General features: G+C 48.9%; 1 protein-coding gene across 1 annotated transcript; it reads left to right on the top strand.

Annotated features, from left to right (window-relative positions):
- The first annotated feature begins 1,795 nt into the window (after window positions 1–1,795).
- LOC119374698 (peptidase M20 domain-containing protein 2) lies at window positions 1,796–25,583 on the top strand. Its single transcript, XM_037644872.2, has 6 exons — window positions 1,796–2,095; window positions 7,536–7,681; window positions 19,801–19,950; window positions 21,524–21,665; window positions 23,112–23,354; window positions 24,559–25,583. The coding sequence occupies exons 1-6, from the start codon at window positions 1,867–1,869 to the stop codon at window positions 24,876–24,878; spliced, it is 1,230 nt and encodes a 409-aa protein (XP_037500800.1). The 5' UTR covers window positions 1,796–1,866; the 3' UTR covers window positions 24,879–25,583.
- Window positions 25,584–26,006: the final 423 nt, after the last annotated feature.

Here is a 26,006-nt window from a genome sequence, read left to right as displayed (position 1 = left end):
AACAACATCCGCTCGCCCTCTGACGATCGACTGTGCACAACAACGCTGCGATGCGAGAGGCTCGGACCAATTTTCAATGTCGAACGTATACAATTATGATTGAACTGCAAAGTACAAAATCACTCACTTTTTTTTTTCATTTTTTAAAGAGAGAAGCAGGACTTGCATGCTTATGGGCTCCCTGCTTGACTATCTTCAGCTCCCCGATCAGTTGCGAAGTTCGACTATTCACTGTTATTAGGGGCGAAGCACCTTAGGGTCTCGCCTTGTGGGTGTGTCATGTCGTCGTCACGATTCATAATAAACAGGTACGCGCCGCAAAAATTGGGTAAATTCCACTACTCGCCACCTGTCCATACTAAAGCTAAAGGTTCGTCGTTATTGCCTAAAGCATTATGTTTGGCTTAGCAGCGGTGTCAGAATACCCGACGAAATTTACCAAGGCGCTCAAGTTTTTAATGCAAAACCAGAGACACAAACGTGCATCTCTACGGTAAAGTCGTCTAATTGAAACACCACTCCTTGAAACATAGCATGACGCACCTGCAAAGTGATGGTGCGTTAGTGGTCCGGTGGCGAGTAAAGCTGAAAAGAGTAAAGATTTTGCTGTGGGAAACACCGGCGCACACTCCACGCTTTGCCATTCCCCAGTTTTATCTGAACGACATCCCAACGACTTCGTCAATGTTGCTTTATCGCGATTTACATATTGCACGAAGGATCCTTTAATCATGCCTTAGCATGGTTACGTATGCATATAATAGTTACTAAAGGAAGCTGTCCTAATTAGGTAAAGGAAACAACAGTAGGAAACTTTTTGGTATTATCAAGGGTAATTCGGTATTGTGACATTCATTACTTTGCAAGCTGCCCATCCTCATATATATTGAACATACATGTGGAGTAAACGCTCAGAAAAAGCCTTAAGTAAACTGCGCAAACGATACTACGAGTGAGAGACGTAGTATACGTTGGTTTTCTTTCGTGAAACTGCTTGACGGTGTCTTCGACTATACTTCCATGCCAGCTTAGAAAAGCGCGTAATCGGGTATAGTTTCCGCGCATAGCATCGCATTTAACTGCAGTAAAGTATGAAACTTAAAAACCATGTTTAACTGGAAGTACGTGCACTTTGTAAAGAAACCTTTTTTTTTTCTTCTCCTTATTGAAGCCAGGCAGTCGAGCGCTCTCCTAACATGGGACCCTGGAGCACACCTGTAGAAGTGAACACAAATTACGGAGTGCTCTCAGGCGGGCGCATTTACGACTCGCGCGTAATCTTCCTTTCGTTTTGCTGCGATGGCCGATAAGGCCTCTAGTCTGCAGAGAGTTACAAGGACACTGACTTCCCCGCACCTCGTGAAGGACTTTGTTCATTCTGTTGTTGGAGTGAGAGCTAATGGCAGAATACGATAACTTTCCAAGGCAAGGGAAGACATTGCACAGAACAAAAAAGATTTCGGGGAAATATAACAAAAACCTACATTCGTGCTCTGGAGTTTCGCGCACTTCAGCTCAAAGAGATTGCCACGAACGTATCTCAAAAGGCTCGTGAACGCAGGATCTCTGGATATCTGAGAACACCCGCAGCTTGCGCTTATGGCCGATTTGCGATCCCCCTTGGTCGAAAGTGTTTCTTGATGCACAGCGATATGCATACCTTGGGGTGTGGCCTGATAAGAACTATCACCTTAGAGTAGCGAGGACATTGCTATCCTCACTCTTTGCACAGGACGCTGCGATAACGACTTTTCTTAAGGCAAAAGGAGCCCTCGCTCAGAACAAGAGGTCCAGGGACAATCTAGCAGACACGTGCACTGAGGCAAGCACTCATCTCAGTCTCGTCTTGACACCTCAGACAGAGAGATGGCCGCGGACCTCAAGGAGTTCGTGCACAACGCTGTCGAGACAAACTCTCAGGCTCTGCGGGTACTGAGTCGCTTTGTGTGGGAGCATCCGGAGCTCGCATTTAAAGAGGTGCAATGCCACGACTGGCTCACGGACTTTCTGGAACGACGTGGCTTCACGGTGACCCGTCGCTACCTGCTGGACACGGCCTTCAGGGCGGAGTTCGACGCTCCAGGAGGGCCAGAAGGTAGACCATTCTCGGGCAGCGCACGTCAGACAATACACGAGAAGGAATCGGGGCGGGCGCAGGAAGAATAACTTCCAACTCGGCCGGCTTATGGTTGTACTCATAGGCGTGCGCAGGGTTCCCCATTAGGGGGGGGGGGGCGAAGGTTCATCGCAGCGCCCCCCACCCTACTAAGTAAATGTATGGGGCGGATTATTCGCCCCCCACCCCCTCTTAACTGACTAGAAGGGTCAATTACGGGGCAGATTTTGCGCCCCCCCCTCTTAGGTGATTAGAGGGGATGGCCGCCCCCCCCCCCTGACCCCCCTGTGCGCACGCCTATGGTTGTACTCCAGTAGGTAGAACCGATAGAGTTTTTGGGCCTGAGATACTGTAACGGTTCTATTCCAATGCTGTCCCCTTCTTCGCTCTCTGAGCCATGCGTGAAACGAGGAAACCAAATGGATAAGCTTTCATTATGCATGTCTAGCCCTTGAAGTATGTAGAGAACTGATACTAGTTCTGTAGAGTTCGGCTTTTTTTTTTATCTATATAGAGCTCAAATGCTTTTAAACCAATGGTGGGAGTGTTACTCTGCTGTCGTCATCATGATCTGCAGGGTGTGAATGACGACCTATACACGGCTGGAAAGGAAGAGAATGAAGCTGAGGGAATTCCTCGGTATGCGTTATATCCGGCTATGATGGTTCATCTTTACCCTGTGTGCGTTGCATTCCTTTCTTCAACTGTTTATTGGTCGACAATATGTACGTCGGTTTCCAAAAGCGCAAAGTACGACAAAACGAAAAAAGATAGACATAACATTAGAGACAGGAAAAAGGTACAGTGCATTATAGAGAACATATGGGTTGCCTAGTTTCTAGCCAAGGTTGCCAGATTTGGCTACTTAATTAGTGCCAATTTGGCTACTTTTTTAGGCTGGTGGCGGCAGAAAAAGTGGATTGGCTACTTTTGGCTATTTTTTTTTTTGCTCCCTAAATTTGAACCAAATTATCAATATCTGGTGACGTGCCAGCCGCTGGCGTTCGAGTATGCGATATGTCAAAAAAAAAAAAAAATGCGGCCAAAGGCGACTTTAAAGGTCCCAAAACTGGACTTGGCTCTTGTATTACACAAAAGAAAATGCTTTTGGACGCGCGTCTGAGTCTCACGGAAAATTGCTGCATGGGACCTCATTCTGCAGACCACCTGTTACTGAACGCCACTTTACACAGTAATTGGAAGTGGACAATCGCAAGCGCTCCGCATCCACGGCGCTCATATCGGCTAACGTTGTCACTTGGACATCCGACGAAGGGCAGCGTCGTTTCTTAGGATAAGGAACAGACTGCGACTAAGGAGAAATATCAACTGCTCAGACTTCGTCATCAAGCAAGATATGTTTGCGAAAGTGACGCAACCATATCTTGCTTGATAACGTCAAGTGATACGTCAATCCCAGCAACTGTTATTTCTAGCACAGTAATGCAGTACTCATTTTTATTGACGCCGCAAGGCGGTTACTTCTAGCCGTTTTAAGAAGAGTCATGCAAGACGCGTGAAGAGAGTCATCTTTGCGTCAGCTTGTAACCACGAGCAAATAGTTAGTAACAACAGCTGTTACTAGCTTTCTTGGGCCATTACTAACTTTTTGCTACCTTTTTACTACCTACGATAGCAGAAACTTAAAAGTTGCAACGGTTACTACCTCTTGCGTACCGTTACTAACTTTTTCCCATGCACCTGTTAAACGAACTTGTTAAACGAATCTTAGAAGTTATTATTACGAGCTTTTTACAACCTATCCGTTGGCACGGGGATCCATTCAAGTTCATTGAGGCGATATTAGTAAGCTTAGTACCCCATTTTGGGTCTTGTATATTACGCCATGTTGAGTCGATATTACGCAAAATAGACATAACATATTGATTTTCTTATTATGCTTGATTAAAAGTTCTACGCTACGTTACCTCGCGCACCTAATAAAATTGCACGCTATATAAATATAGGCGCAAAACCTAAACTATTTACCCTGAAGCCTAGCTGCACACTGGCACCAGCTGCGTACCCCAGAGGTAGGGCTATATACATATACTCCTGGAAACACTTTTGAATTACACGTGTCGCGTAGCCTTGGCGTTTTGTATGTGTGCTGTTCTGATTCATGACATACTGTGCATAATTACCTAATGATATATCGCAATGTTGATGCTCGCGATTTTGACCGTTGTAAAAACAAGAGGCTTAGCGTGAGGTGAAAGGATCACGGTTACTAACTGTTTTGGTAGTAACCGTTACTACCTATTTTACTAGTTAGCAACGAGAAGGGTAGTAACCGCTACTAAGTGCGTTTGCAATGGCGAGGGCAGTAACGGTTATTAACCTCCCCGTTACTAACCGCACTTACTAACTTGGCATTATTGTCTGTTAGTTCTCATTAATATTGTGTATAACAAAGAAAACGAGCCCTTGAAATTAACACTTCTTTCCTTCATTCATAGCGAGGGTCTCGTTCTGGCAGACTTGATGCTTTCAGGTAGTATGCGAGGGATAATTGGTCAGCTGCCAGCTCGTAATAAATTCACGTGCTACGTGACGCCAACAGGCAGAAAAAGAGTGGTCCACACTCGCTGTCATGGCTACTGGAGGCGCTGACTGACGCTCCCACGTTTAAATGCACACATATACCCTATAAAGTGGACGGGGGGATGGCCGCCGCGGTAGCTCAGTTGGTAGAGCATCGGACGCGTTATTCGAAGGTCGCAGGTTCGGTCCCTGCCCGCGGCAAGCTGTCTTTTCGTCCACTTTTCTTTCTTCACAATTACCTTACATTTATTACTAAAAAACATCCCCTATACTTTCCTTGGCATTATTGTCTGTTAGTTCTCATTAATATTGTGTATAATAAAGAAAACGAGCCCTTGAAATTAACACTTCTTTACTAATAGGGTAGTAACATATGTGACAAGTATAGTTAGTAAACCGAAGTTAGTAAGTACTACAACCTTTTTTTTTTTTTTTAAGAGTGCTGCACGAAATGATCTCTAAAGGAACAATTTATGCTTAAATCTCAGCAATAGGGGATATTCATAATGCTTGGTGCTACGGCAACACTGGGCGCGTCCACCATTTTTTTGTTGTTGTTGTTGGGCGCGTTTAGAGTGTAGCGCGGTTGCGGAAAGGTCTGCTAGCGTCCCCATAAGGAGAGGCCACGGAGAGGCTGAGCCGCAGTCGTTGGCGGAGCTTTTGGACCAAGAAAATGCGGCCGTTTCTTTCGTCATCCAGCGCTGAACGGCAAGCGAGCCTCACTGTGCTGCCGCAAATCGACGAGAACACAATATCAGAGTTCCGCGCGCATAAAAACTCATCCGGACGGCAGCTGCAAGAGGCGCACCGCTTAGCAAAGCCGAACATGCTGTTCTTTAGTGGCGTGCGCTTCCGATCTGAGGTAGGCGTTCAAGGAAAGTGTTCGTTGCAAAGGAGATGTGACAACCAAACTTCTAAATTAACCTTGCACTGTAATACATCTCCGTTGTACTTCACAATGCGACTATATACACCCGTCATAAACCCTCGTCAGGTATCGACACCACGTTGTTTCTGCGCTACCTCTGCGACGCTTTGCTGCTTTCCTCGGCTAATTTCTTTCGCCACATTTACACTCTTCGCAGTAGCGTGTGTCAGAGTTTTTTTTTTTTTTTTTCAAAATAAACAAGGGATGGACATGTGCATGAGCGGTGCGCCGCAAACCAAACAAAAATATTGATGGCACGTTTATGTACAATGAGAGCGGCCCAAGTAATGCTCTTTTACTGGTTGTTTATAATGACTTGTGGTCGTAACCTATCACGCGGATTTAGTATTGTCGTTCTGGTTTTCTTGAACGCTCTGCGTGTGCGTTCATTGACACATCCTTTTAAAATATTCCGCTCTTTGCTTTCGCATCCCACGGTGCGTTGCATTACCGTGCACTATTGTGACAGAATAAGAGGGCCCGCGACCAGCGGAAATATGAGTGCGATGATCTACAGAACCAGGCCCGCAGCCAGAAATTTCTTCGGTGTAGGGGGGGGGGGGGCACTTGCTGAAAACCTTGACTATTTGAGAAAAGCGCCTATTTTCATTATTTATTTATTTATTTTTGGTAAAAACAACTACTTTACCAAATTTTCGGGGGGGGGGGGGGGCTGGCCCCCAACCCCCCTCCCCCCTGGCTACAGGCCTGTACAGTTCCATCTACTGCACGGCTTCGTAACTCTTAGCTCCGTGTTCGCAGCGCACGCTGACCGAAGAAAGCAAAATAAAAATAAAATGGGAGGGATAAGGGGGTGTAAAGCGAAGAGTAGACGCGGCATTCGGACTACGTACTTCGGCGCTCACTGCCTTGCGCAGCTTGCAAAGAGATTCCAGTTGGGATCATTGCGCCGATCGAGTCTTGTGTGGCGGCACTGATCTTCCGCGCACGCGCTCAGCAGCGTCTCTGGCACTGCTTTCACAGGTTTATATACATAGGCGTGTGCAGGGTTCCCCTTCAGGGGGTAGGGAAGGCGAAGGCGGGCGAAATTTCATCGCAGCGCCCCCTCCCTATTAAGTCAATGTATGGAGCAGACTTTGTGCCCCCCCCCCCCTCTAGATGACTAGGGGGGCGGCCCCCATGACACCTCCCCTCTGCGCACGCCTATTTATGTATACGTAATTCATTGCTTTCGTCGATGTGCAACACCGACAAGCTAACGTTGATGTATCATGCTCTCTTTGTCAGGGAGGGTTTGTCAGGGAGGGAGGGAGGGACAGCGGAGCGTTAGATTTAGTGCCGAAATTAAGACGTGCGCAGACATAAAATGGAATCAGTTCGCACAAAATAGGGTAAATTCGAGATGACTGGTGCAGGCCTGCGTCCTGCAGGGGACGCAAAATAGGCTGAGAATTATTATAATGATTATAATATTATTGCACGAAATTATTACACGAAACAAGGCAGAGCTGTTAGTTTGTGGTAGGTTATCCTTCGACACAGTGTTCAGCAGGGTAGAAAAAAATAATAAACAATTATTACAAAAAAAAACAGCACAAAGCAATGACAACGAAGCGTTGCAAGTAACATGAAATGTGCCACTGAAGAAATTTATTGCAGATGCTAAACGTACATGCGTTAAGTGAGATGCTCCTTTACCATGCCGAATTTGTTACATCTTCACTTCCAGCTGAGGTCTGGCTAAGAAATCGGCAGTATGCTTATAAGACAAAAAAAAAATGTTATACTTTGATCTTCTAACAGCTTCGTTTGTATCATTTCTTCCTTGTTCCCGTCACTTTTGCGCTGCTGTTCAAGTACCATGGTAACACACTTCAAGTGTTTCGGGCGTACAGAATAAGTCGGACTGTCTTATCGCTCCTATTATGTTTACCCATTCCACTTCGTGACTTCTCTCGTTCTATGTTATCTTATCTATTTACCCAGGTCCCTGCGTGGCCTTCCTGTGCGAGTACGATGCCCTTCCCGATATAGGCCACGCTTGCGGACACAACCTGATCGCCGAGTCGTCCGTGGGCGCAGCTCTGGCTGTGGTTGAGGCCATGAAGAACCACAAGGACATTCGCGGGAAAGTATGAAATCCGTTTGTTGCCATGGTAACGAATTTGTGGCAACGAGCGAGACATTACGTTTTTGGTTGATTGGTAGCTTGCTTTAGGAGTCCTTAGCTCGCTACCGTTGGAGTCGGCCAGGAAATGTGGGCCGGAAATTCCTCCATTTGTACGTCTTGATGAGTTGTTTCAGGAATCTCTGGAGCACGGGCAAATCCTGAAGAGGGGGGAGGGTGTGTCCGAATAAGAAGAAAGCCAATCAGTTCCTTCCATAACCTGACCTCCAACTTCCCGTGGGCGGGCAATGGACGTCACGAACGTCATTAGAGAGGCCTTGGCTGAGCGTTCCACCTCGATAACCTTTCCCCTTCTGAAATAAAATTGATGAGCCATGCTACCTAACGAAGCTGTGTAGCCAATCGATACACACATATATATATATATATATGACGCTATGAATGAGAGACGTCCAGCGGCACAGACGCCATACTTTTATTCTATTCACCCGCACTTCTTCATCGTCGGCTTCTCCTACCGTGGCTTCATACTTCGTACTTCATACTATATTATATATATATATATATATATATATATATATATATATATATATTGCCGCGAAGCGTCAGTTTTGTGCATGCCGATAGCCGCCTGCATGCGGCCTTATCATCTCGGATCGTGATGCGAGACGCGTCGCGATTATCTGGGATGACCGTGGCCTCGCGCGCTGGCGATGAGATAGGCCCATACTGCTGGCGAATGTACTAGCTGATTTTGGGGGCGTATCCTGAGCGTTCAATACAGCCTTAAAAATAGAGCCCCGGTGATTACAGCGGGTATTCTGTTCCCCGACGGCTGCCGAGGACTTTGTTCGCCGCCGCGGAAGCCAAGGTGTGCATTTTGCTCTTATGGGCGCAAGTCCGCCTAATAAACAGATTCTCTTCTACATCACGAGCCTCCCAGTCTCCTGTCTTCGGGCTGCCGTCACGGCTACGTGACATCTGGTGGAGGTGCTGGGTATGCACAAGACCCATCCTGCAACAGCCACCACAGAGAACAAGGACACCGAAGACACGGATACTCGAAGCAGCCGCCGTCTCCAAAACTTGCCGCCTGAGCTGGGACTGCTACCGGACCCCACGCGACCCCGAACAGAATCTTCCACACTCAGCATGAGCAACCCGACGACATCCACTCCTGTCATTCTGCAACAGCCCCGCGTGCCTCCAACCTTCCATGGTTACCCTACTGAAGACCCGGAAGAATGGCTCGACCAATTCGAGAGGGTGGCTACCATCAACAGGTGGGATGAAAAAATGAAGTTGCGATATGTTTTCTTTTCCCTGGACGGCCCCACTAAAACGTGGTACGAAAACCACGAGACCACACTGACCACCTGGGAATTATTAAGGCGTGATGTGCTGAGGACGTTCAACAGCATTATGCGAAAAGAAAGGGCCCAACTACTGCTAGAATCAAGGACCCAACAACCTAACGAGACTGTGAACATGTACGTCGAAGAAATGAAACGCCTTTTTCGGCGGGCAGACGAAAACATGCCAGAAGACAAAATGGTCGGTTACCTAATGCGAGGAGTGAAAGAGTCGCTTTTCGCCGGCCTGATAAGAAATCCCCCCAAAACAATCGATGAATTCGCTCAAGAAGCGCGCACCATTGAGAGGACCCTGGACGCCCGGACTCTCTCTTGGACGTAGTGCGCGAAGAAGTCCAGCAGGCGCTTGGCTCTGCGTCGGCGACGACTGGAACAGAGGCCGAAGCCATGACATACGCCGCTGCAGTGCACAGCAGCCCGCTTCGACGAGACGCGCCCAGCCCCCCGCGACGGGTACCAGCAGCCCCAAACCGCCACCCTCTGTTTCCCGCCCACCCCACATACGAGCGACGCCCGAGCCTAAGAAAATGCGACGCCTGGAGAACTCCCGACGACCGTCCACTCTGCTTCCACTGCGGTGAGGCCGGCCACATCCTTCGACACTGCCCCTACAGGCGAATGGGACTGCATGGCTTCTCCTCTGGGGCACCGCGACCACGCCCTGGGCAGCGACCTCCGGCAATCGAAGATTACTTGCGCCATACGGAGTACTCGTCCAGCCGTTCGCCATCCCCTTCATTCCCACGCTTCGAGTCCACTGGCCGCAGCCCCACCACGGCCACGCGAGGGAGGTCCCCAAGCCCCCGTAGGGGAAACTGAAACCAGCAACCTTTGGAGGCGAGGTTGCTTCAGGACGAAAAGCCAAAGACCTTCCACCGGCGACCATGCACGACGACGACACCACCTCATGTACGACGACAACGACGGCGCGACAACGCCGGGACATAAGTGAATCGCCGATAAAAACGGAAGCGGCAAGGCACAACAATAGTCATAGTATCCGACGAAGTCGTGACCCGAACCCAAAACCAAAGCGCAACTCCAGCCCACGTGTCACCGACCTTCAGTATCCATCGACGGCCACACGGTAACTGCCTTGATAGACACAGGCGCCGACTACTCAGTCATCAGTGGGTCATCAGCAGCGAAATTGAAGAAGGTAAAGACGACTTGGGACGGCCCACAGATCCGCACAGCTGGAGGCCACATCCTCACCCCATCGGGACAATGTACTTCAAGAGTGACATTTGACGGACACACATACCTTGTGACTTTCTTGGTGCTGCCGCAGTGCTCCCGTGACGTGATTCTCGGCATGGACTTCTTGACTCAAAACAGAGCGGTTATCGATCTGTGGTCTAGGTCCATCACACTTTTCTCGGATGAGGCTGTAAATTCGTCCTCGCCTCTGCACAATCGTACGGCCCTCCGTGTGCTCGAGGATGACGTGAGCATCCCGCCCCGATCAACTGCTCTAGTCACCGTAACCGCTGCCACTGCCGAAAACGTCCATGGCATCGTCGAAGGTAACATACAGCTTTTGCTGGACCGAGATGTCGCAATCGCAAGAGGAATTGCGGATTTCCACAATGGACACAGCTCAGTGCTGCTAACGAATTTCAGCCAAGAGCACCGTCGCCTATCCAAAGGCACGACCATTGCCTTCCTCGAAGAAATTGTCGAAGTGAGCGACGCCCTCGTCCTTTCATACCCGGCATCCACGACCCCACAGATCCAAAACTCGGTGCCGACATTCGACATCAACCTTTCCCTGCCCCAGCACAAGCAGCAACTGCTCCAGAACCTTCTTCAAAGTTACGACGACTGCTTCGCTAGCTCTTCACAGGTCCGACCAACTTCTGTTGCAAAACACCGAATAATAACCCAAGAAGACACCCGCCCTCTCCACCAAAGTCCTTATCGTGTGTCGGCACGTGAACGCCAAGCCATCCGAGAGCAAGTTGAGGAAATGTTACACGACGATGTTATTCAGCCATCTAAAAGCCCATGGGCAGCACCGGTCGTTCTTGTCAAAAAGAAAGACGGAAGCCTCCGGTTTTGCGTCGATTACCGACGATTAAACAGCGTCACCAAGAAGGACGTCTACCCCTTACCCCGGATCGACGATACTTTAGACCGTCTGAGCAATGCAAAGTACTTCTCGTCCATGGATCTGAAAACAGGGTATTGGCAAATCCAAGTTGATGAAAGAGATCGAGAGAAGACCGCCTTCATCACGCCGGATGGGCTGTATGAGTTCAAAGTGATGCCATTTGGACTTTGTTCCGCTCCAGCAACCTTCCAGCGTCTAATGGACACAGTACTGGCAGGCCTCAAGTGGCCAATATGTCTGGTGTACCTGGATGATGTTGTCGTCTTCGCCACTAACTTCAGCGATCACCTCAAAAGGCTTCGGACTGTATTGGAGGCAATCAAGTCATCAGGGTTGAGGCTGAAGCCAGAAAAATGTCATTTCGCCTACGAAGAGCTGCATTTTCTAGGCCACATTATAGGCAGAAATGGGGTACGACCCGATCCGCAGAAAACAACCGCTATCGCACAGTTTCCCCAGCCGGACGACAAGAGAGCGGTGCGCAGATTCTTAGAGCTGTGCGCGTATTACCGGCGGTTCGTTAAGAACTTCTCGCACATTGCGGAACCTTTGACACAGCTCACAAAATCAGACGTGCCCTTCAAATGGGAAGCTGCGCAACGCGACGCATTCAAGGAACTTCAGCAGCGTTTGCAGTCACCGCCGGTGCTGGGTCACTTTGATGAAAATGCCGAAACTGAGATACATACGGACGCCAGAAGCATTGGCTTAGGCGCCATCCTCGTCCAGAAGCAGGAAGGCTGCGAGCGAGTTATAGCGTATGCAAGCCGGTCATTGTCAAAGTCGGAAACGAACTATTCCACGTCTGAGAAGGAGTGTCTTGCAATAGTATGGGCGATGTCAAAATTCCGCCCATACTTGTATGGAAGACCCTTCAAGGTTGTAACTGATCATCACGCGTTGTGCTGGTTGGCCAATGACCCTTCCGGCCGCCTCGCTCGATGGAGCCTACGGCTGCAGGAATTTGACGTCAAAGTGGTCTACACTTCTGGCCGTAAGCACTCCGACGCAGACTGCCTGTCAAGAGCCCCCGTCTGTGCACCCCGAAACGACGATGATGACGCCTTTCTTGGGCCCATCAGCAGCACCACATTTGCGCAGCAGCAGCGCTCAGATCCGACCCTACAACAGCTGATCAAGTACATCGAAGGCAAGGCGTCCATGCCCCCTGCACCGTTCAAACGTGGCTTATCTTCCTTCTTTGTGAAAAACGGGATGGTCGTCAAAAAGAACTTCGCACCGAATAAGGTAGCTTACCTCCTTGTCGTTCCAAGCAGCCTCCGAGAAGAAATTCTGCAAGCGTTACATGATGAACCCACTGCTGGTCACCTCGGTTTTACACGTACACTCCGCAGAATCCAGGACAGGTATTACTGGCCCCGTCTCTCAGCAGATGTTGCGCGATACGTCAAGAGTTGCCGTGAATGTCAGCGCCGGAAAAGACCTCCAACAAGACCAGCTGGACTTTTACAGCCAATCCAATCACCATCGAGACCATTCCAGCAGATTGGTATGGACCTGCTTGGACCCTTCCCCACGTCATCCTCCTGTAACAAGTGGATTATAGTGGCTACCGATTACCTCACCCGATACGCTGAAGCAAAGCCTCTACCGAACGGCACAGCAGTAGAAGTCGCCAAATTTTTTGTCGAATCAATTCTCCTCCGGCACGCCGCACCTGAAGTACTAATAACAGACAGGGGAACGGCGTTTACGGCGGATCTCACGCAGGCCATCCTACATTACAGTCATACATATCATCGAAGGACTACGGCGTACCATCCGCAGACAAACGGCCTCACAGAACGCCTGAACAAGACCATTGCAGACGTGCTCGCGATGTACGTGGGCACAGAGCACAAGACCTGGGACTTAATACTACCGTACGTGGTCTTCGCCTACAACACCGCGGTGCAGGAGACCACCAAAATGACACCCTTTAAGCTTGTCCATGGAAGGGACGCCACTACTACTCTGGACGCCATGCTGCCTAATGTCACCGACGAAAACAACCTAGATGTAGCCGCATACCTTCAGCGCGCGGAAGAAGCCCGGCAGCTTGCGCGGCTACGCATAAAAGATCAGCAGCGCACCGACGCCCGCCGCTACAACCTCCGAAGGCGCGAGGTAAAATACAAGCCAGGCAACAGAGTTTGGGTTTGGACTCCCGTTCGACGCCGCGGCTTAAGTGAAAAACTCCTGCGCCGTTATTTCGGCCCGTACAAGGTCATCCGCCAACTTGGCGAACTCGACTACGAGGTAGTCCCTGATGGGGCTAGCGCATCCCAGCGACGCCGCTCCCGACCAGAAGTGGTGCATGTCGCCCGCCTCAAGCCTCACCATGCGCGCTAAAGGACGCTTTCTGTTTGCATTTCTAGTTTCTTTTTTGTGTGTATGGTCTCTGCTTATTTCCCTATTTGCCTTTGTACCTGTTGTTTCGTTGTTTTTTTTAGCATCGGGTCGATGCTTCTTTGAAGGGGGAGTAATGCCGCGAAGCGTCAGTTTTGTGCATGCCGATAGCCGCCTGCATGCGGCCTTATCATCTCGGATCGTGATGCGAGACGCGTCGCGATTATCTGGGATGACCGTGGCCTCGCGCGCTGGCGATGAGATAGGCCCATACTGCTGGCGAATGTACTAGCTGATTTTGATGGCGTATCCCGAGCGTTCAATACAGCCTTAAAAATAGAGCCCCGGTGATTACAGCGGGTATTCTGTTCCCCGACGGCTGCCGAGGACTTTGTTCGCCGCCGCGGAAGCCAAGGTGTGCATTCTGCTCTTATGGGCGCAAGTCCGCCTAATAAACGGATTCTCTTCTACATCACGAGCCTCCCAGTCTCCCGTCTTCGGGCTGCCGTCACGGCTACGTGACAATATATAAACCGTTGGCAAATTTGACCGGTCGAAACCGTTGGCAAATAAATTTAAGATAACCGCTTAGTTGTGTCTCTTCTCTTCGCAAGTACGTTTGGCCCATTGGAAAAGCTTCATCATTTATATATATATATAGAAAGAGCAAGACACTTTATTACCTTGACCAGGTTATGTACACCCGGAGTTGGGCCGCCACTTCAGTCTAAGTAGCCGTAAGCTTGAGCTGATATGCCTAGCCCTTTTCGATCTCAGCTGTGCTTCCCACTGGTCCTTTGTTGGTGATTGGATATTGAATAGGCGTTGTTTGTGGATTCTTGTTACATTCCCAAGCCGTGTAATAGGGTACATGCCTTTTTGTAGCGTTAGCTACACTGGCCTAGCCGAGCCAGTTTCGCGTGGCTTCTCAAGAGCCGTGCTGCGCATGCGCGAGGATCAGTGATGTCACACAGCTGGCTCATCGGAACCGGCACCTCCCACGCACTCCGCCGCTGCCGCGCGCGACTCACTGCCGCCGGTCTGCGCTTTCCAGAGACGTGACGTCTTAGCCGAGGTAGACGTACTGGCGCCGGCGCGCGCGCAACTATTCGCCTTCGCTGTGCACAGTAACTAATAACATTCTCAAGCACCTCCTCGGAGATAAGCAAACTAAATCTGATCAGAGACACACTGTTGATCGGCTCATTCACAAGGAGAGGTCTGCTGGACTCTCGGATGATCAAATCTTACAACAGCTGGCGGATAGGTACCTCCCCCTGGGGGCTACCACGGATGCAGACTACCCGAATTTTTCCGGCCTGGAGGATGCAGAGCTGGACTCCCCCTTCGACAAGGCGGAGATTAGGGCGGTCCTTTTCAATCTCAATGAAAAGTCGGCTCCCGGGCCGGATGGTATCACTAACAGGCTACTTAAAAATCTGGACGATAGATCCATTGAGCTTCTAACTGACGAGGTCAACCGGGTGTGGGAGTCGGGGCAAGTGCCGGAGGAGTGGCGAACGGCCTCTGTCGTCCTCATTCCCAAGCCTGGTAAACCTCTCGGACTCGGCAAGCTCCGACCGATCTCGCTCACGTCTTGCGTGGGTAAGGTCGCAGAGCATGCAATCCTTAACCGAATCTCCCATCACATTGAACACTACGAGCTCTTTCCTTTCAATCTCATTGGCTTTCGTCCCGCGCTCTCTACGCAAGACGTTATGAAAATGATTAAACATCAGATTCTTGAAATAGACACCACAGATGTTCGAGGGATTCTTGCACTCGATCTGGAGAAACCTTTTGATAATATCTCACATGCCCACATACTGGATTCGATCTCCGAGTTGGGATTGGGGGCCCGCTTTTACGGGTTCGTCCGCTCTTTTCTCAGGGATCGCGTTGCCACAATTCGGCTCGGGGACCTCTGCTTCAAGGAATTTCACCTTGGACCTAGGGGAACCCCTCAGGGATCGGTCATTTCGCCATTAATTTTTAACATCGCGATTAGGAAACTCACTTGAACTCGCTCGTATCGACCGCATCGGACATGCGCTGTATGCGGACGATATTACTATATGGTGCACTGGGGATAGGGACGGAGACGTTGAGGAGTCCCTCCAGCAGGCACTCAGATTCACGGAAGAGTTTTTGGACAGCACGGGGCTGCGCTTGTCGACCGCCAAGTCGGAGCTCCTGCTGTACACACAGCAGGAGAAACGCAAGTTCACCACCATCCCATTTCCGCCGGAAGAGATCAGGGTCAAAATTCACACACGGTCAGGGCAGGCCATCCCACGAGTCAATAAAATTCGGATATTAGGCATGTTCCTGGAGGAGCACGGAAGTAACTCTCATACTCTGACCGTATTGCGGCGAAGGCGGAGAACATGGTTAAGCTTATACTTCGGGTATCTAACAGGCGTGGAGGGCTTTGTGAGGCCAACCTCATGAGGCTTTTCCATGCCTTTCTTATGAGTCACATTAATTACATTGCCGCAGCGCATAGGTGGGAAAGGAAAGAACAAGGGAAACTGGATGCGATTATTCGAAAGTGCATTAAGAAGGTTTTGGGTCTTCCAAACAACACTAATGAGGAAAGGCTCAAGGCTCTTGGTATGCATAATACATTTAATGAGATTGCAGAAGCGCAACAAACAGCGCAAGCTGCACGACTGTCCTCTTCCAAAGCTGGGAGGCGCATCCTGGAGTTTCTGGGCTGCGAACCAACTATGGTAGCAGACAAAAAGATGCAGCTTCCACCCAAATTGAGGGAGCAGATTACGGTTTCACCAATTCCTAGAAACGTTCACCCACTCTATAATGTCGGCCGCCGGGCCGCTAGGGCTAGGTCGCTCCTCAGTTCCGCCTCTGCCACCCCTGAACTTGTGGCGTTCGTTGACGCAGCACAGTATCCCGGCACAGCCAATTTCGTGGCTGTGGTCACTGACCTTCACGGTAAACTCCTCACAGCAGCATCTCTTCGAGATACCACGCCGGCCAGGGCAGAGCAGGCTGCTATAGCACTGGCCGTGGCGACTCCCATGCTCGGGCTGCTGCACGAGCGTTCATGACCGGGTCAATCTGTGAGCAGGCGGCCCATATTCTTACCAAAAGACCAAATTGCACACAAATCGACGGCAACATCACCTGGTTTCCTGCACACATGGGCAAGGATGTCCACCCTGTTATCCCCAATGCCAATGAGCTTGCCCATGCCCGCGCACGCGAACTGTCCCACCGTGACGGGCAATCGGCATCTAATTTTGGGGATGGCATCCGGCAGCTTGATTCTCTCCTCACCTTTAATGAGATTTGCAAACATTATCAATTGGCCAGGCGTAGCTTTCCGCTCCCGCACCCGCAACTCTCGAGGACCCAGTCAGTCACATTAAGAATGCTGCAAACGGGTACTTACCCGTCGCCTTTAGTGTACAGCAAATTTATTGACAGCATAAAGCCGCACTGCCCTCATTGCGATGAGAGACGATGCACGTTAGCCCACATGCTCTGGCAATGCTCGGCGCTGCGCGATTGCGAGAATCTCAGCACAGAGGACGCCTGGAGGACGGCAATCACCAGCTCGGACCGGGAGGTCCAAATCCGGGCTGTCCAGGGGGCCCGCAATTTGGCGGAGGGGCTCGCTCTTCCTGTCCCCACGTGGGCGCGGCCCGCAGCCGACCCTCCCTCTTGAGGGGAATCGGCTCCTCAGGACAATTTATAAATAAAGTTCATTGACTGACTGACTAACTTCGCTGTGCAGTCGCCGTCTGACACTGCGCTGGAGCCGCTTGATAGCGCCTCTGACTGGCGTTTGCCACTGTGGTTTAGCCATGGAGAAGGAGAGCGCAAATGCTGCTCAACGGCGCAGAAGAGCGGAGAAGCTTAACTCATCGGATCCCGAAGTAGTTTCTTGGCAAAATAAATATACATGTGCCACATAATATATAAACCACGTGCGTGTCATTGGAGCAGCAGTAAGCATGATGATTAAGCGAAGAACAATCAGCTGGACCTTTGCTAACGCTACGTTATCCTGGCATAGCCGAGCTAAGCCACTGCAACATTTTAGGGGCGAAGCTCCTTAAGGCGGCACCCGTTCGTCCCTCGTAGTAGTCGTCGTAGTCGTAGTCCGTAACAAGTCTTACGCTTTGACCTCCAAGGTGGTGCCGGTGGGAGATTTTTCCTGTGCGTTGTTGAACAATAAAAAATTCGCAGCGTGCGCGTTAACTAAAAGCCGAATTCTTCTGTCTGTCATTCCCCATTAGCAGCCATTGACATGTTCCAGTAGGAAACGTTAGTAGAAGTAGAAGTGTAAGTGTTAGCTAAAAGCCGACTTCTTCTGTCTCTCATTCCCATTAGCAGCCATTGTTTACCTCCAAGGTTGTGCCTGGTGAGATTTCTCCTGTGCGTGATTAAACAATAAAAATTTTGTTCAAAACGCCGTTGATTGATGAAATAAACCAACGAAAGACGCCAGATGTTTTGTAAAAGCAAAACGAAAGAACGCCAGATGTTTCTAAAGCAAAACGAAAAGACGCCAGCTGCTTAACGAAAGACGCCAGATTTTTCTAAAGCAATGTTTTCTAAAACAATGAAAATTCACAGCGTACATGTAAATTAAAGTGAGCTGCAAGTCGTCCATAACTCATCGAACCTTTAGTATAACGCACCCGATCTCACGTCGGTGATGATGTACTGGGCAGGAATTCACGGAAGATTCACGGTTTACCGATGAACCTCCGCAGCTTCGCCCACTCATCATCATTCACTCCGTGGATATGCTGTGATTTTTTTATTTACTTATTTGTTAATCTATTCATTTATTCATTCATTTTATTTTTAGTAAACCAGAGAGCAGTGAAGTTTTACAATTCCTGTGGCCCATACCCGTTCATGATTAATTTTAACGCGATAGCGTTAAAGAGCTCGTATCGCAGAAATTCCGCCGTCGGCGTCGGCGCCGTTGGTTGTGAGCGAAAAATCATCATCTTGTCCGTGACCGAAAAATCGAAAAAGCTGCAAATAAAATAAATAATAAAAATGTTGGGTCCGAGTGAGAATCGAACCCAGGCCATCTGCGTGGCACGCAGGTGTTCTACCACACAGCCACGCCTCTGCTTGGAGCTGCACTGAAAGTAACTTTCATGCTTCACAAAAATACGCGTCCTGTATACAGGTGTCACAATACGAGATGTAATATCGCAGTAATATTGCGTGGTACAAGCGTATATTGCAAACGGGCGTCACACCACGTCAATATCATAACGACTTGGTGGTGTAAAGACAGCCACCGATTACAAAAGGCACACACATTACTGCGCGTATTCCCTTAAGACCACATAGTGGGTGCATCGCAACTTCGAAAAAGTTTCTGGTTTAAAGCATGCTACCCATTACATAAGGCACACACCTTAGTGTGCGCATTCTATTAAACACTCGTAGTGTTCGAAGTGCGCTCTAGGGGCAGGATATCGCTATCGCGTTCAACTCTTAAAGGCGAAGCTTAAGCGTCCCCCAATTTTGTAAGAAAGCCCCGCACGACCGTGCTGCAAGTCGTCTCCTTAGCGTCGTCTCTCACGTGTGCATACATACGTAGTTCGGCCTGAGAGGCTGGAAACAAAGCATCGCGAGAAAACATCACAGCTTCCCTGCAATTTCGCAATGGCGCTCTCAGGCTTTTTGTGTGTGTGTGCGCACAGTACCGCTGGATTTTCCTTTCACTTAGCTACATAAAGCTTAGCTTTAAAAACTTTACTTTCTCTCTAGCCACTCCTAAAGGGACACTAAATAGAAACAGTGAATTGGTTTAGATTGATAAAGCGTGCTCGGAGAACTCTTGTGTAGTTTATTTCACCACCATAGGTTTATTATTAGAGGAGAAAATAAAGTTCAAAGTTTCTTTCTTAAATTTCGCGCCGAACTTTGTAACTCGTGACGTAAAATATTTCAAAGAGCATTCAACGTATTTTGGCGCCACTGGCTCGACGAAATTTCCACAAACTCTTTATGTCAAGTCTCTGGCCCCCTCAGAGGACAATGTACTTTGATTTAACCAATTAGGAACAACGTAAGCCCGAGCAGGCGCCGTCAAAAATATGTGACGTCACGGCAAATGGTGCGGGAATTCCAAGGTGGCGTCGCCACCTGTATTTTCTTTTTGCGCGTTTTCTCGCTTATTAAGCGTCTTCTCGCGGCAAGCATGGTGTTTTTGGTATCGTGGAAGACTACTTTACTAATGCGAGAAAAATCGTGTTGTAGTGTCCCTTTAACACTTGTGCCGCCCGACAGGTGGTAGTACTGGGCACGCCGGCTGAGGAAAGCCGCTGCGGCAAGGAGCTGCTGATACGAAAGGGCGCCCTAAGTGGACTCGACGCTGCAATCATGGCACACCCTGCGCCATTTGACGTCGTGGCTATCGGCTTCGCTGCGACGCAGCAGGTTGGTGCACGTTGCTCAATCAGAGATATCGCATATAGAAACGGTCAAAGTGCACATTTTGTTCGCCAAGAAATGCTTCGTATTGAGTATCGTATCAGTGCGCTGACTGCCAGACGAGAGTCGTTCTGCGTTTTCTGTGCATGCAAGCAACGTCGTCAGAAACACCGGTTCGGACTGAAGCAGCCTCTTCGAACAGCAAGATGTCCTCAGCTAATGTTCGTTTTTGCGGAGCTAGTACCTAGCGACAACCCAGTTTCGCCACCGAGTGGGGTTGTCCATAAATTCCTGAAAACCCAAACAGAAATAAAGCAATATAAAAAAGGAGGTGTTAAAGGTTGTGTACGATATATATTATGTAGGAGCAATAGTTCAGTAATGAAAAAGACCAATTAACCACACGGATAATCAATGAAAACTAAATGAATGACGATCGGGGCGCATCAGAACTGCACAAATGTACGGATAGGTTCGCCCTTAGTGAACATAGGAAATTGACCATTATGCCTATGTGGTTAGGTAGCGCACTTTCGACGGGGTCAAAAGAAACAGAAAGGACACGACACTCGCTACACTCGCAATTGAATTTATTTCAGGAAAATATACTTCAATATATAAGCACCCAAGCACCCCCGAGCGACACAGAAATGAACCAACCCTCAATATCACCTGATTAAAGACAAAATTTTGCACACTCCTGTGAAAGGATAAGTTATGCACGTGTGAAGATAAACCGACAGTCAATGTATTCTTATCTAGGACCAAACTATCTTCGCACACTCAAGCGATGCAAAAACCAAAAGTTAACGAAACACGAGCAGCTTGTACACTATAAAAAACCATGCACAATCTAGGGTTATTGCAAGACGTTCAACAAGAAATCTACACTCGCTTAAAACGGAAATAGGAGCAAGAATGAGGGCGTAACAGAAGCAATCCTACAATTTAAGGCCCTTCCAGGAAGGTGACTTCCCGATGACTTAATGAAACTGATGGTTGACTAATGCAGCAGTCTTTTCTTTTGTTAATGTGAAACGCTTCAACTATTTCCCTGGTTAGTTTCCCTGGTATTTCCCTGGTCCGTCGTTTTCCATCATGTAAACCAACTAACCAGGGAAATAGTTGAAGCGTTTCACATTAACAAAAGAAAAGACTGCTGCCTTAGTCAATCACCCCCCCCCCCCCCCCATCTGAGAACCCTGCCCATGCCTATGCTCAGCAGGCTATAGCCTAGCGTTGCTCGTCCTCACAGGAATAAGCCAACGAACGTTGCTTTACGCATCATCTCCATAAAAGTGACGTCTGTCTGTACTATATAAGGTGAATTCCCAAGTTACGTCAGACAGAAAGGTACCCTTTACACGACACCGTATACAGTAGACGTGCCTGGTAAGCACACGATCAGTACACAACAATTCTAGTTACACAGAGATGTTGACGCACCTCGTGATGCTTGACTGAGAGCCAAAAAATTGTGGCTTACACAGTTACTCGCTGACTGCGTCGCATGAAGTCGATTCCCACAATGCGTGAGATCTGCCTGAATTATTTTTTATTATTTTTTAACGCGTTGCAGCTGATAGTCCGCTTCAAAGGCAAATCAGCTCATGCCGGTGCGTCGCCGTGGGAAGGGCTGAACGCCCTGGATGCTGCCGTCGCCGCATACGTCAACGTCAGCGTCCTCAGACAGCAACTGAAGCCAACCGCTAGGATCCACGGTACGTATACAGCGGCTCGCTCATGTGCTTCGCCCGTAAAAGCGAGTTTGGCTCCATGCTTTCGTGGAGAGCGTCCGAATTTTTTTTACCCTACTCACTTCCTTAGTGTACTTAACCTATTTCCGGTGCACACTCCCGTTTAAACACTGAGTGCGTGAAAGTACGCTTACTTAAGGTTTAGATCGTTCTAATTCGATTATTATTCCAACCCTGGCCTACATTATTAAACAGTATTTTGCATATACACCATTAGCCAATGGAAATACGATAGCATAAGCATAGGGGAGCGTGAAAAGAAGAAACATGGAGAGAGAAAACCAAAGGTGGAGCGCTCGCCAGTCCATATTAGTATTGATGGAACCTACCAATACCAACTAACCGTATATGCAGCGTCGTTCAATGGTTCTCTATTGGCTTGCTTTCCACCTTACCATAGACACGGTTGGCTTCTCACAACAGGCCTCAATCGAAAGACTCAAGTGTCTTAAGAGGGTACTAACACCATTTTTCGAAGTTGAGTTTACTCTGACATACAAATCACCTGTATGCAGAGACAGCTCTGAGCAAGTGTGAAGCTCTGCAAATGGTGATAAGATATTTTATTTTAGTATTAAAGTCAATTTTCCCATGGCGCACGTACCGACATCGACACTAGCTTGACGTCAGGCTGTCTGGACGCGGCAGTCTGGCTAGTTGTGATGATGTCAGGTAGAAAAACTTCCAAAATGGCCGCTCGTGCGTCACCAAAACAGTCAAAATGGTCGCCTGTGCGTCATCAACTGAGCCACGTTGCAGAGCGGCCGTGGAAACGTCACAATATCTTGCGTGAGCACGTGACGAAAAGCTCATACCGTGTTGCGACGTCAGGGTACAGTACGAAACGAAAGCTGCTTTTAAAAACATACCATAATTACTTTTTTCAGAATGCACTCACGCTTAGCAGTACATTTTCTAGGCTCTTGAGGGCGTGGCCTTTCATTTGACGCAAAAAAAAACTACTGTAAATACTGCTTCTTGAGCAAAACACGGAAGGCGAATGAACTGGTACAAAAACTCACGTGGCCTACGTCATTAATGACGTCTTGCTGTGACATCACCATGTGGCATCGTTACGACGTCACAGTTCTTTAAAATGTGCGACGTCATCACGTAGTCATCATATGGCGTCATCAGTTGGCATCGCCGCTTGGCCAAAAGTGCGACGACGCAGTTGACTGAGAACGTCAAATCAATTTAATGCCTCTCGGACGGCGGCTTATGTCTTGCAAGAAATGTGGTCCCTGATTGCATAACTTAATGCGTTACCAACCGCGAAGCAGGGTTCGGCCATCAAGCGTTACAGAGAGCGTAGCATGCTGCAGAACGTTTTTCTTTAATAATTTGACCCTGCTACATGATGCTCACGAAATAAAAGGCACACGCAGCGTTTAAATGTCGACCACGCAGGTGTGATCACCGAAGGCGGCAAATACCCGAACGTGATCCCCGAAGTGACAGAGATGTCCTTCAATGTCCGGGCTCTGAACTCCGAGGAACTGATCGAGCTCCGGCGGAGAGTCGAGGCCTGCTTCCGAGCGGCCGCGGAAGCCACGGGCTGCTCCCTAGACTTGGAAAGGAAGACCTCGTACATGAACGTCGTGCACAACGCCGCCATCGCGGAGACCTACCGGAAGCACGGCCATGCCTTCGGTATGCGACCTGTCGTAATGAATTTTCGTCGAATTACTCTTCGTCGAAAGAAAGAAAGAGCCAAGACCACGCCAAGCTTCGCTTGCCCCCATCTTCCTGATAGGGCAAGGGGTCTCGAATTTTACAGATCAAAGCAGCCCACTCACAGTTGTCTGCCGCAGCCGCCGCAGGTGTCCTTAACCGCTATCGCGCGAAATGAGAAAAATATATTTAGAGTCGGATGGGATTTGAACCCGGGCCCTCTGCGCCGCAGCTAAGTATTCTACCACAAAGCCACGTTTGGCTCGAAACTCCTTCGCAAGAAGACCCTATACAGGCGCCACGTCGGGAAAGAATCACGTTAATATATGTAATATAGCGTAGTAGAAGAGCAAAATAAAAAGAAGGCGTCATACAATGCGAAGTGCGTGACGATTGGGTCGTTTAATGCTTCCAACCCGTTACAGAGGGATCAGGCATGATTCTTCCTCGTCAGCAGCCACAACATCGACAAGGTGCACATAATGCCTTAAATATATGTGGCGGGTACCTCGCTCTTCCGCGGAACGAGCAATAATGGCAGTAATGGGTGCTATCACACACTTCACAAAAATTATGATGATTTATGGCGTAGTGGATACCTGGCAAACGTACTTGTAATACACAGTTTTCCAAACAGCATGGAAACGGGACGCCGAGAAGACCACACAACACAGCTCCTGTGTTGTGTGGTCTATTGTCGGTGTCCTATTTTTGCGCTGCTTGAAAAACTATTTGTACGAACCAACAAGCCCGCTTATCCACCATTTTGAAGTACTTGTGGTAGCTGCACCAAGAGAGTTTACGACGGGCTCTAGTAGGGGCGGCTCTTCAAGCTTTCGCTGGGACTGTGCTGCTTGTTCCGCGCAGGCCTCCCGTTATTTTTTTTTATTTTGCTCCTCCTTGTGCTATTAAATGCGAAATACTTCTTAGCGAACTAAAGTCACTTTGACCGTTTCTATCTATCTATCTATCTATCTATCTATCTATCTATCTATCTATCTATCTATCTATCTATCTATCTATCTATCTATCTATCTATCTATCTATCTATCTATCTATCTATCTATCTATCTATCTATCTATCTATCTATCTATCTATCTATCTATCTATCTATCTATCTATCTATCTATTCAGGCCAATGTTATTTCTCTACACCATGCTGCGCTCTGTTCCACACAATAGGCATGTCCTTCCTGGACGACGAGGAAAAGAACCTGACGCCCCTGGGAGGTGCCACTGACTGCGGCAACGTGTCGTACCGGGTGCCAGCCATCCATCCGATGTTCCGCATCCGCGTCGAGAAGGGTTCGGCCAACCACACGCGAGGTTTCGCAGCCGCAGCTAACGCCTCGGACTCCCAGCCGCCCACGTTGATGGTGGCCAAGGTGATGGCGCTGACGGCGCTCGATCTGCTCAGGGACACCGAGCTACTGGATGAAGCCAAGCGGGAGTTTGAAGCTCTGAAGCTGCCGCCGGAAGAAGAGCTACAAGCCGCGCTGTAATGAACTGAGACACGACACTCGTTAAAGGGGCCCTGCACCACACTCACCCGTAATTATGAAGTGACGTCACTGCCGAAGTTTATGGCCTCACGAATCGACTGCCGCAAAAAGTTTTTAGAATACGTCCAGTACGAGCGCAGTTAGGGGATTTGTCGAACGCTCTGAGAGCTTTCTCTCTCCTTACGTCCCAGCGTGGGCGCTGAAAGTTACGCAGGGGAGGGTAGGGAGATGAAAGGGAACACTTTCTCTTCCTGTTTTCTTTGAACTCACGCGCAGCCAACGTATAAACGTTCCGCGCCGCTCACTTACACGCGCCGCGACGTGCTGCGACGCGGGCACGTCGCGCCACAACGCGGCAGCCTCGGTAACTATGCAGCTCACTATGTTCAAATCGGATAATAGCCGTGTCTTTTTGGGTATGTGGCGCAGTTGATTTGGATATATCGCATCACTTGTCGAGAGAAGAGCCGTCTCTAGCTGATCTTGAGATTTAATTGCAAATTCCATGCTGCGTGCTGTACTATTACATTCGCCTCACATGCTCACAGGAGCCTCGACTACCGATCGGCAGCGTTTTGTGACCGTCTTCAAAAAGCGTTGCAGGGCCCCTTTAAAGGATCACTGAAGTGTAGCAATGAATAAATTTAGACTGATAAGCTAATGTCTGGAAATGTTATTGGCGTTGATTTCACCATCACATATGTTTATTAATTAAAACGAAAACTACGGTCAAAATGTCGTTGCTAAATTTAGTGCCAGCGGAACCTCGCCGAATGAATGTCAGTGTGACGCCGTGCAGAATCCTTGCACGGGGGGGGAGGGGTCGTTCGAAGAGTCAACGTGTCTACAAGTGGTCTAGTCTTCTTCAAGGCGGCAGGAAGTCAATGCGACAAGACCATTTGTCGAAAACATTGGCTAGAGCGGCAACCCTTGTTCGAGGATTTCCCAGGTCGTCAAGCCTCCGCCTTCTCCTAAACATCTGCCTGGTGTGACGTCATGGATTTGAGATGGTCTTTTTTTTTTTGTCTCTCGTACACTGGCCAGATATTCGCTAAAAATTTCCTGAACCGTCCTACGTTAAGTCACTGGCTCTCTTATAACACTGTAACATACTTCGTCCCCTTTATT

This window comes from Rhipicephalus sanguineus, chromosome 11 (genome assembly GCF_013339695.2).
Source record: "Rhipicephalus sanguineus isolate Rsan-2018 chromosome 11, BIME_Rsan_1.4, whole genome shotgun sequence".
NCBI classification, from domain to species: domain Eukaryota; kingdom Metazoa; phylum Arthropoda; class Arachnida; order Ixodida; family Ixodidae; genus Rhipicephalus; species Rhipicephalus sanguineus.
This window is presented reverse-complemented; position numbering and strand designations above follow the sequence as displayed.

Coding starts and splice junctions, on each gene's coding strand:
- LOC119374698 (XM_037644872.2), top strand. CDS start 1,867: ATGGCCGCGGACCTCAAGGAGTTCGTGCACAACGCTGTCGAGACAAAC. Junction 19,951..21,523: donor GCTTCGCTGCGACGCAGCAG/GTTGGTGCACGT, acceptor AACGCGTTGCAG/CTGATAGTCCGCTTCAAAGG. Junction 21,666..23,111: donor GCCAACCGCTAGGATCCACG/GTACGTATACAG, acceptor TCGACCACGCAG/GTGTGATCACCGAAGGCGGC.